A 12,456-nucleotide genomic window follows, 5' to 3' on the forward strand; every position below is an offset into this window, starting at 1 on the left:
AAATCTCGGTGTTGCTTTTCTCTCCATTCACAAATAATGGCTTTCCATCTTTGAAAGGTAGAGAAAAATCAACCTTACCATTTTTTGTAAAATTAGCAATAGCCCTTGCTTCTGTCTCTGTAGCTGCATGTGCTTGGATATGATGCCAGTACCAACATTCTGGGAGATGATGCCACATACCTTAGCAAAAAAAACTTCTGTGTGTACTTATCTGTGGCATGATAAATAGAGAGAACATCTCATGTCTGTTTATAATTAGCCCCAAAGTGAACTGTTCTGTCTGTGCGGAGATTCGAATAAATTATGACTAAAGATTGTTGTTATAGTTAATAATTTAAGACCTTTAAATTGTTGGTTGCTTTGGGATCAGGCATGGTGGGATGCAGTACAAATGTCCAGTTCTTGATGTTTTATTCTTTAGTCTGTATTGCCCAAAATACAATACAGCAAGGCCACCTAAACTAAGTTGTTGTTATGTCTTTAGCCTTTTTGTGTTGTTCCTGAAATCAGCTTAAAGACTTAGTGAAAAATCTAGGTCAGCAATGTCTGTAGTCTGTTCCTGATAGATGCAGAACCTATGTTACAAGAAAGTTCTTACATTTCATTTGTTAATCCAAATGTTCAGAATCCGTACACGGATTTGGAGTAGTGGATGAGGAAATATGAGTAGATCAATACCATGTGAACTTAATCTGATTGTTAGCTTTAAATTTAAACCTGGCTCTTAGACCAGCTTTGAAAGTAAAGTTACGGAAGTAGGGTGTGAACTGACATCCATAGGTACAGCTACAATGGCCTGAAGTTCTTGCACTTGCATTTGTGTTCTGTGCAGCAGCAGTCAGTGGTATTAGATGACTTAAGGCAACATATGTTTATATGTATATGCTTGAAGGGAAGCATGGCAATGTGAGGACTAGGTTCCTACAAAAAGTGAAAAAAAATGGTGTCTGAGAAGAATTCCCCTAAGGATTATGAAACAGGTTGCAGATGTGTCCTTGTTAAGGAAATGAAAGCAACAGAGCAGATGACAACTCCTCAGCTAAGGGCACTTTTTGATGTTGTTTCTTTATGTATCTGGACCATCAGTATTCCCTTTTTTACCTCCAAGAAGCAGAGAGACAATGAGATCTGATGCAGCCTTCAGAATGCATGTATCTTCAGCTTGTGAGCTACCCTGGAGCCTCAGCAGGATCTCGGACAGCACCTCTTGCACGCCTGCCTCCACCAACTGCACTTTCAGAGCATCTGTAGAGATCACAGTAAAAGCACACTAAAAGCTTCTTGGGTCTTTGAAATGTTTCAAACTAAGAAGCTAAAATCTTGAATTTTAGCCATTCTTTTTTCAGGTGCAGTCACTGTTTTGGTTTTGTTTATAACAGACATTCTGGTGCTAGGATGACACCAAGGTGGAATGAGCAATTGATCTTTGACATTTCTTGTATTGCCAGTCATGAGTTTTCATTTCTTTACAATCTGTATTGGGTGTCTAGATATTTTTAGTGGATCCTTGTCGGTGGTTGTTACACCGCTGCTCAAAGTAAACATCATCTGTGATATATGGTTGTCATTTTTTTAATAAAAAATTATCAGTCTAGTCTGCTTTCCTGTTACACACTATGGAGAATGTGAGTTTGAATTTGCTGTCTTACAAATCCACTGAAATAGAGTGGAATGCTGCTGTCTACCTCCTTTCTTTGTTGCCTCACCTATTAATCTTCGAAGTATTGCTCAGGCCAGGATTTCCTAAGTTCTTGTGGCTTGTTTCCACTGAAGGGATTGCTGGTTCTGTTAGTAGGTTCCCACGCCAAACTCTGAACCCAGAGCTTAAGCTAAGTACCAGTACCCTGTCTCTCCTCATTCCCCCAAGCTGAAAGGAGCCTTACCATTTTCTGCAAGTGCTTGCAGGACTTCAAAGACAAGTTCTAACCTCTCATGGTTCTCTGCTCTTCTCAGTTGTTTCACCAGCTGTTCAGCAACCTTTGTCTTGCTTAGAGCTTCCTTGGCTGTATCTGTGTATGTGATAAAGTGAGGCTTTTGAATGTTTCTTTATCTGATTAAATATTATAAGCTTACCTCCCTATTGTCTGAAGTGATTAGGCACTACTTCATTTTTGAATGCTTTTTCTGTTTTTATAGATGCTTCTGTCCCTTTGGACAGCACTGAGACGGCAAAACTCTCTACTCCATCCCTTTTGCCCCCCACTTCTTTCTTTAACGCTTTTTTAAAAAAAAAAATCCTGTAGCTAGGACCTTATAAGAGCTGTCAAATTAATCCTGGCTTAATTCCACTGACTCTTATAAATCTATCTGTGTATGATTATTTAATATATCAAACTACAGTACGTTGGCACATGCCAGTGTAGTATATTTTCTGCCTTGATAAGATGGTTCTAGTCTTGCTGGGATCCTAAACATCTACAAGACTTATGTTAACAAAAAGATCAAATTTCTTTAAAGCTTGCTGCTGTCTGACATAGGACACATTTGAATGGAATATGGTAATAAGTAATAAAAGAGATCTATAAAGGACAGACCTCGCTAGAGGACAATGTGACAGTGTGATACCATACCCCCTTCCCTGCCTCTCGCCCTAAATGCAGGTAGCAGTAGATCAAATTGTAGTCAGACCATATACACGGTGTGGTAATAATTTTCTACTTATTCTTTTTCTTCCATCATTACTTACAACTTGTATAAAGTAGGGCAGATGTATTTTAAATCGGTGGAGATGCCTTTGGTTTGAAAATTGTGTAAATGAAAAGGGAAGCTGTTTCATTAAGGTGTATAAATTATTAAATAGAAATAATTTTTTAATAAATGAGTATTTAATGTACCATATCTGAAGTAGTTGAAACTATCAATTTACCACATGAAGTTATGCCCTCTATACTTTTTTCTGGGTCAAAAGCTGTATATTAAATCTTGTGTTAATATAGTACCAGCAACTGCTGGTACTCTGAAAAAAGAAAGAGTAGTTACTTCTCTGATACAAATACTGTGGCCAGTTCCTGATTGGGTATCAGTAGTGTTTAAAAAACAAACCCCAAAAGAAACAAAACCAAAAAACCTACCCTCCCTGCCCCCAAATTAACCCAACAAAAACACCTCTCAAAAAACCCAAAACAAACAAAAAAAAACCCAAAACCTGTGGGTGTTCCGCATGTGCATGGAAAGGCAGTGACAGTGTGAAGATGATATTTTGCTGCAAAATACAAAACTATTTACTTACCAAGGTCTGCAAGATTGCATAAAGCCAATAGATCAACATGGACAAGTGGTTCACTCTCTGCATAATCCGTTAATATTCGGACTAGTGATGTGATTACTCCTACCTTCACCAGCTCTTCCTGAAGATCCCCTAGTAATAGTAAGCATAGAAGTTGGGGGTGATTAAATAGGGACCAATTAAATCAGTAAAAGGGGTCCAACTGAGATGCTTTGCAGCAAGATAGCCTGGTTCTTTCTCCTGATGTTAGAATTTGCACAGCTTTTGTGCTGTGGGTTCAGGCTAATGTGTGTGTGTGGGAGATGCTTGTTCAGGACAGAGTTTTGCCAAATGCCCCTGGTTCTACTCTGACTCAAGGAATTAAGCTGCTATAAAAATACGTAAGGGCGATTAGATGAGCATCTCTGCTACTAGTGCAGCTTCTAAAGTGAGTTCTGATGTACCGTATCTCTTGGTATGTATCTGAAAACTGAGTGGTGAACAGGCAGTTGGCTTATTTCTCTCAGGGAATGGGAATCTCAGCTGCCTTATGCTATGACTTCTTTTGTTCTCAAGGGCAGGGAGATGGAAAGGACTAGAAACCCAAGATAACGCATAGTCTAGTGACAACTCTGCTTTCAGGGATCAACAGTGTTCTGACTCGTATAGCAAATGTCCATATACTTGCTTTTTGCATGTTAGAATAATGATTTTTTTCTTTAAAAAAAATTCTTTGTAAAACAGGACACTTTAGCAATGCCTGGGCTATTGTAAGATACCACTGAGAGACAGGCTGCTTTAAAGTTGATCTAGAGGAATCATCCTCTTCCAGTTTTTTTTAATGTTAGTTGCTCAGCACGTAGGGAATCTTAGACTGCTTGAATTCAAGATATCTTTGGAATTTTTATAGACTGAGTAAGGTTCTCAAGCAGGTGTAAATTCATGTGACTTAAGGGAAGTCAAAGTACAGTAAGTAAAAATTAACATGGTCCTGGTTCTAGTCTGCTAACTACAGTTGTCTCCATCCACATGCAGAATTGCTGAGGAAAACGCTGGTAATGGTTTTCTTTCTTTTTGTAGCTTGTCTTGTAATGCATGAAAGCTTAATACCTAAAATGATTTTGAGAATGCCAAGAACTGTGAAATACAAAGTTGGACAGTGACGGTTGCTTAACAGCACAATGACACTGCTTTTGCAGCAGTGTCTTGCTGAGAGCTAGACTGCAGCTTGACTGACAGCATGTGTGACAGACACCAGAAAGTGGGTGCTATTGCAGCGTATACAATTGTAATTCAGTCAGGGAATCACTGAAGTTAATTTTTTTGTGATGTATTTATTGCTGTTAGTAATAGAAATTATTAAAGCATGTGTCATAGTCACAATCATCTTTTCAAACCTATGCTGGGCCTGCGTTCTGTCAGAAGTGAAGCAGATTTGCAGTATGGCCATATGCTATGGCAATGCTGATGTATAGTAGTTGCATAAGCCTTGTATGTAATGATATGGAGAATTTTTTTTTAAACTATTATGTGGCGTTCTTTGGCAAATACATGTAAATTGCAGGGAGCTAGTAGAATCTATACCAGTTACCTATCATGCTTGGATTTCATAGGAACAGTGCAGGGAGGCAAACCCATAGCTTTCTAGATAAAGCTACACAGGTCCACACTAGAGGTAAGAGAGGGTAGGTTGAAGTTGGAGGAAAACAGATAGAAGATACTGGGTGAAAAGTTCCATATTACCTCCAGCATGCAATAAACATTTTTGGTCAGTCTGGGAATTAAAAGAAAAATCATAAACTATTAGGGCAAGTAAAATGAAAAGGATTTAACTTGTGAAATCAGCAGGTGACTTAGTGTACTGGCTTTATGGAAAAATCTGGAGCACAGAGATCTCCTGTATGCAAACAACGGTCCTCAGAGATGACCATTCTTTGCGTAGATAGTATCTCAGTATTTTTTTTTAGAGTATGCTTTTTCTGACTTTTTTTACATAAGCGCTTTGCTTTATAGATGCTCTTATTACTTTGGAAGAAGGCAAAGCCGTTCAGGGTTTGGGCCCAAGGCAGTTCTGCAAAATTAAGATATGTATGAGGTTCTGCTACTTTTGTAGTTGCAGACCGGTTTTGACAAAGATGTGTCACCTTGAGGTCAAAAATATAGGGGGAAACCCAGAGTTTAAGGAGATGTTTGGGATTCGTTCAGCCTGGTGTGTGTGAGCGGAGTGAATTGTATATCTGACTGGAGGCTGAAGTGCACTGTGTGCTCAGGTCTCATAAAACTGAGTTACAGGTTACAATGCCTTATAAAATAATGCCTTGCAGCTAGGGAAAATAGGATTCTCTCAAGTTGATACTTACGATTATCGTAACAGATACGGCCAATAGCCCTCCCAGCATGAAGTAACATTTCTTGGTCTGTGCTCTCCAGCAAAGGTACCAAAGCTAGAACCAAATCTGCTTCAATACATGGCGTCTTCATTTCCTCTGCATAGGTAAAAGAGAGGGACTAGTGGTTTTTTGCCATATTGAAATAAAACAATTGCAAGACCAATAGCTGGTAGCCGTGGAACAAAACTCAAGAGTGGAAACATACAGCTAATATGCTGTAATATGCTTTGTAGTAACACTTTAATAAAACATACCATTCTTGGCTATCTCTGAAAGCACCTGGGCTGCTTTCACTGCGCATCGTGGATTGCCCTTTAGGATTTTTGCCAAAGCTAGGAAGATCCCACTCTCTCTGAGTAGGCTGAAGCATCTCTGCTCTGTAATGATAAGAGTGTTAACAACAACTGCAGTAGGTCTGCAACTGTTTTGTTTACATGTTGCTTTGTTTCCTAGAGTTCTGAGCGGTATCTGTGGGATCCAAGGTTCTGATTTAATGAGGTACTTAAAGGCTGTCTCAGTCTAAATATATGGGAACAGTCATCTGCTTGAATTGCAGCAAGTGTAGTTCCAGCTGATTATTCTGCTTAATGCTGAATTGAAGCGCAGGTGGCAAAGCAAAGAGGAAAGCAGTTTCATCTTCTCTGACTATAAAAGGATGCTTGCATAAGGCATGGGAAGTCAGGGATTAAGATTCTATTCCTGAGGTATGGCCTAGCAATTAATTTTGTAGGTAGGCACAACATCTTTTATTAGACTAGCAATTAGAACAGTTCATTCCCGTAGCATTTTTTCATCAAAAATATGGCTAATTATCCTTAAAGTAGTAAATCATCATCTGCCAGGAGGTTCAAATAAATACAGGCTTATGTCATTTCAGGAGAATGTGCAAAGACCTTAAAGACTTTCTTATAAGGAGACTAGGAATGACTTTTTAAATTCCTGACCTGATAGGGTCATCTCAACTTAATCCTAGGAGTTTGTGGTAAACAGAATATTATATTTGGAATTTCTCTGCAGCTTCAGGTGTTTTAGTGAGCAGTAGCTTTGTCTGGTCACAGGGAGATTTGTGAATATACAAAGAGAAAGGAAAACAATGAAACAGGCTGCGAACAGCTGTAATTCCAGCAGCAATCACTTCTTGTAATACAGAATATCACAATAGATGAAAACCTCCAGTGAATGCTTTTGGATTATGCAAATGGGTTAAATAATGATCTGGAGTGATACTTAGCTATCTTCAGTAAGGGCCAGGAGAATCCCATGCAGACTTTCAAGGATCTGATCTTCAGCTTGCATGTCATCTCCACAGAGCCCAAGGTACTCCAGGTGCTGACTCAGGGTTTCTAAACAGAATGGGATAGAAAACTGTGGTGAGCCAGTGTGGAAAATATTTTTAGTTCTTTCTGGTATTTCTTTTCAGTGACAATGGCTGACCATAGGACCATCTCCTGAAGGGTATGCATCTAAATATCCTCGTTAAAGAACTCATTTAATCCAAGAGCATGAGGCAAAGGCTTGGTGCTCTTCTCAGACAGCACATAGCTCTTGTGCAGGCATAAACATGCAAAGATAAATTCTATCTGGAAAAAAGGAATTAACATAAAATAACTGTGGCAGAGTTTGAGGTGGGGAAAAAAGAGGAATAATTAAAGAACCCAAATCAAGGCTGTCATTTCTAAATACCTCTTTTTTATAGAGATAGTACTTGCAGTTCAACTAGCTGTATATCTACTCTGCCAGTAGATATACAGCAGCCAGTAGCAGGCACTGAAACAACACAAGAATGAAACGGATATGGTTAACATACTTCTTCCTTAGTTTCTGGCAACCTTGGCCTTTAGAAATGCATTTGGTATTTACTTCAATGTATTTAATACATTTTGATGTGCTTTTATTCCATAAATTTGTTTAATTACCTATTTAAGATAACTCATACTTTTTATCTCTACAGCACACCATGATGTTAAGTTCCACAGTTTCACTGTTGTAAGAGGAAGATACTTCCCTTGGTTTTAAAATATCTACCAAAAATCTCAAAGTTAATGGCCTTTGAGTTTCTGTAGTAAGAGAAAGGAATGATCCTTCACTATTTGCCCTTCCTATGCCTGTCATGATTAGATGGATTTTTATTATATCTCTCCTTTGTAATTGCGTTGCCAATTCGTTTAGTATTTCCTCTGCAGAAGCTTTGATAACTTGCCTCAGTCTTTTCCCAGTTCACTTTTATTCTCTTTTTTAGGTGAGAAGCTAGAATTTGAAAGTTTTTCAAGATACAAGTAGAGTGAGATTAAGACAGAGATTGTAATGTTGTATTTTCTACTCTTTTAATCCTTTGTCTGTCTATTTGAGAATGTGGTTTGTGCAGCTATTCAAAATGACTCGATCTCTTCAGTGTGGAGGGAGTTAATTTAGACCCCACCATTATTCATAATTAGGCCATCCTTTCCCCATGTATGTTCTGCATTTACAGACACTGAACTTAATGTGCCTCGTTATTCCAAGTTGTATAGGATAAGATTTTTCTGCAACTCTCTACAGTCGGTTTTAGTTTTGAGTACTCCACATAGTCCAAAAACTTTACCCTTCTGCTATTTCTAGATCATTTATGAGTATCTTGAATGACACGGGTTCTGGCAAAGGTAACCTCTAATTATGGCACTTTGTTGTGAAAGCAGTCTTTATTCTGCCCTTCAGACTTCATTAGATAGCTATCTTGGGATATGAGAGAAGGTTTAGAGGATAAACCTTATTGAAAGGTTTGTAGAAATTGAAATGCGTTGTTAACAGTATCTCCTTTATTCACCTACTTGCCAGCTCCTTACAAATATGTTTAAAGAAAGGCTGAGCATTACTTGCCTCCGCAGAAGTCACATAGACTGTCTCCTTTTTTTATCATATCTGTGTTTAGTAATTCTGTGCTTTACTGTAGTCCTAAAATTTACTTAGGCAGAAATCAGATTTCTGTACTTTAATTTCCTGCATTCTTTGCAACTGTTTTTGTAAACTGATGCCACTCTCACTGCTTTCTACCCTATTAATCCTGTAGTTGATTTAAAAGGCATTCTGTATGTCACAGTTAATGATTTGATGATTCATTTTTTTCATTCCTTATAATATAAACTCTGGGGAATAACATCCAGTCCTGATCATTGGTTACCATTTATTTTATTGATTTGTTCTAAATCTTCTGCCCTTTCAATGTGAAGATTCCTCCGTCTACTTCCTGAAAACAAAAAGAACTAAAGTGGTTGAAATCAATGTAAGAAATAATGCTGGAAAACTGATGGCTGAAGTAGTTAACTTATATTATAATGTGTTACCAAAACTGTAGGAAAATAGCATTTCTACTTTACAAGCTATTTTGTTGAAAAAGATGAGTCATGAGTCTTGGCCTAGAAATTCTTTGGCTGAGGATTAATAATTCATCATTTTTGTTGTTTAATGGATCACTGTTTTCTTACCTTAATGTGTCCATTAGTTAATGTGAGTTTTATTTTTTTTTAAATTAGAGTGCATGAATTCAGTGCATACAGGAATTTACTTCAGAGGAACCGAAAGTGTCTTGAGCTGTTTTGGAGAGAGGATGAATTAAAGCAGAACATAAATGCCATTACTGTCCTTTGAGAAGAAAAATTCTTTGGCTTAAAAAATTAAAAGCAGTTATTTAAGAACAATGACAATTTTGGTTTTGTGCTTTAAACAAGATACTATCTTTAGAAAAATAACTGGATTCATCAGGTTAAAAATCCACATGGGGAGACTTCTTTTTTTTTTTATTCTGAGTAAGAAACTGAGGCTGTATGTATTGATGTCTCTTGGAACAGCTTTGTAGTTGAAAGTAACTATGTCTCTGTCGTTTTGTGGCCTCTTCAAAATCACCTGCTAAGGGCAACACAGGCATAAAATTGATAGGAGATTGATGTTTTTGCAAGAAAAAAATTACTTTGGATTTGTTGCCTATTTTATTAACAAAAACAAGCTGAAAACTCCTGGAATAGGTAGATGTACAACAAGGATGATTTCCTTTGACCTGCTTAAAAAAATTAACATTAATCACTGGTTTCCATTTCTGTCCAGTTCTCCTGCTGCAATTTGAATAAATGATTTTGTATAAATGAAGTACGTGTAGAAAACAGTTTTCTTAAAAAAAAAAATCACCTGAGCAACTTGACAGTTGAATCAGCTTTAATCTTAAACTAGATCTAGTGGGAGTGGGCTAGATGGCTACAACTGCTGATACAGCAACATGTAATAAATTATGAGCCTGTAAGAATGAATTATATACTGAACTCTGAGTTCATCCTTATCAAGACCCAAAATGTGTTCGCCTGAGGTAATTCATTTAACCTCTAGTATCCTATCCTCTAACTAAAGCAATAGCAATATTTGCAACTACATTTCTAATACGGTTAGGATATATAGAAAGATGAAAAGGTGACTGGATGTCTTAAGTTGGAGGAGGTTGTTTTACAAATAGCAGGGAACGGTCTACGTTACTGGTCAGTCATTAGGTTGGTATAGTGGTACTTAGAAATCCAGGTGCTTTATCTATCCAGGGAGGAGACTGGTGGAATAACAACATGTGCATGATGACAGACAAAGTCCTCGTAAAACATCGCTCTGGTTACAGTCTGTAGTGTTGTGAAATTAGTACTATAAGGAGCAGAATGGCCAAGTAGCTGACTAAAAAGCTATTTTTATAAAAGTTTTGCAGAAGACAGTATTTAACTGTAACAGTCTTAAAATACTGAACCCTTTTCTCAGATACTCAGAATTTTAGTATATTATATGTTATTTGTAAAAACTTGATTAATTTAATCAACATGGGACTGATTCCTCAATACTCATTAAGTCCATGCTTCTGAAGTGGAATTGAAGGAGATGCTGTTAAGACACAGTTATTTTTGTGGAGAGGCAATAATAAACATACAGATTGAGAGGCACACATGCAGACTCTGGCCAGAAAATGGTATTTCTGTTTTGTGGAAAATTCTGGGTTGTTGACATTTTGTTTCATCCCATGCTGGAACAAAATGTCGACATGGTGGAACTTCAGGCAAAATAGAAAAATTTGTTTCAGTTTTTTTGCAAATGTGGTTCTTCCCCAGCCGTGGGCTGCCTGGCAGGCTGGCCTGCTGCCCAGCTGGCTGGTAGGCAAGCTGGAAAGAAGCCACCCAGGCTAGCCAGCTGTTCAGGAAGCGGGAAGAGTGCTTGCCTGGCTTCTGAGGAGGGTTTTAGCAGAATAAACATGTTCTCAAGGAATATTTTCTGTTATCTTGAATCAGCATTTTTATCAGAATATTGTTGATCAGCTTTAGTAATTCACTGTAGAAGCGAGGGAAATGGACTCAGGCTGTGGTCTGGAAAGCTCTAATTTTACTTTCTCACTGATTACCTGCAGGGTCTGAATTTAGAAATCTCTGGAGATTGAAGTACAAAAGGCTTTTTTCCTGAGCTGATTATTAATTCACACAAATCTGTGCATAAGCTACTGAGTAGAGGTATAGGAACCAGACTTTTACTGTGGGAGTTAGTTTTTGATCATCCTAATGAGAGCAGAAACAATGCAGGAAACATGCTGCACCACGGAGATTTCATCTGGCTTCTGCAGTGGGGAAAGAGCCATGAGGTGTGAGCTCTTTGGATCCCTTAGACCATTGCTGTGTCAATTCCCACTGTGAGTTTTGACCTGTAAAGTCCTCAGGGAGTGAGAAAGAAGGAATCCCACTCATATCTCTATTTTCCAGTGACTGATTATGCCCCCCCTTGCCCCTCCAAATGGCAATGCCTTATATGATTCCTCCCCCCCCACCCCCCCTCATTTTCTAGCCTTTCACATGTGTAGGAACTATTTTCCCTTTTTTCTAGAGGAAATATAGACCCTATCTTGCAATACCAAATGCCACATTTGGTATCATTTATTACTGTTTGGTTCCTGAGCCATGTGAAGTCAGCATGATCCAATTTGTTTGAGGCCTTGAAACAACCTACTCCAGTTGAATGCCTAGCCTTGTGTCTACTGCTGCCTTTTCCTTCAGTAATTTCACATATTAAACTTATTCTTCTGCTGCTTACCTCTAGTATACTTTAGAAGATTCTTCCATGGACTTTTATGATTATTATTCAAAGCTGGAAAACCAGTTAATGTGTCTTTCCAGAACATAAAGATGTGGTAATTGTTTACAATAGAGGTCCAGTTAGCTCAGTTTAATGTCTCTAGTAATAGATGATTAAAGAACGATAAAAGACAGTACATATCCTTTCCCTGGTATACTTTCTCAATGTTTAGTAATCAACTCCTTAGGGATTTTCTTTGCTGGAAGTTTCATCTTGTTTAATTGCACTTGAGTTCATGAAAGCATTTATTTTGAACTTGGTTGTAATTTAGCTTCTAGAACATAGACTGGTGATGAGTTCCACAAGGTAATGTTGGATTGAGAGAGAAAATAACTCATTCTTGTTTTCTCTTGTTGAAATCATTATCTGGCCTTCTCTTGGCTCTGATTTTTCTGAGAATGTACTGTATCAGCTATGCGATTATAGCAGTTTTGCTGTAACCAAGGGAAGAAGCAGCTGCTGCTTTTGACTTCGGTGACCCTACCAGGGAGGGAGGAGGAAGGTGCAATTCAATTTGAGGAAAGGTTTTTGAATTTCTCCAGTGGTGAATTATTATATTCCGTCTATAGAAAGGCATGCAACTGTTTTGGGACTGGGCTGACTTACATTCTTTCCGATAGAACTATCTTATCTTGGTGCATGAAGTAAAGTATTGGAGGAAAAGATCCTCCATCTCTTCAGACTTTCAAACCCATGGCAAGAAAATTGTCCCATAAATCAGATAAGCTATTATCTACATCTCCA

General features: G+C 38.0%; 1 protein-coding gene across 1 annotated transcript in view; it reads right to left on the reverse strand.

The window, feature by feature from the left end:
• LOC104164894 (rap1 GTPase-GDP dissociation stimulator 1-like) overlaps positions 1 to 8,818 on the reverse strand; it is a gene marked incomplete at its 5' end in the record, with an annotated part of 23,216 nt that extends 14,398 nt beyond the window's left edge. Inside the window, 10 exon segments of the mRNA XM_009704370.1 lie at positions 79 to 117; positions 120 to 197; positions 520 to 531; positions 1,102 to 1,245; positions 1,884 to 2,009; positions 3,230 to 3,358; positions 5,566 to 5,691; positions 5,850 to 5,972; positions 6,828 to 6,938; positions 8,753 to 8,818. Of these exon segments, the coding sequence (XP_009702672.1) occupies positions 79 to 117; positions 120 to 197; positions 520 to 531; positions 1,102 to 1,245; positions 1,884 to 2,009; positions 3,230 to 3,358; positions 5,566 to 5,691; positions 5,850 to 5,972; positions 6,828 to 6,938; positions 8,753 to 8,818 (954 nt within the window).
• Positions 8,819 to 12,456: the final 3,638 nt, after the last annotated feature.

This window comes from Cariama cristata, unplaced genomic scaffold (assembly GCF_000690535.1).
Source record: "Cariama cristata isolate BGI_N322 unplaced genomic scaffold, ASM69053v1 scaffold15807, whole genome shotgun sequence".
NCBI lineage: Eukaryota > Metazoa > Chordata > Aves > Cariamiformes > Cariamidae > Cariama > Cariama cristata.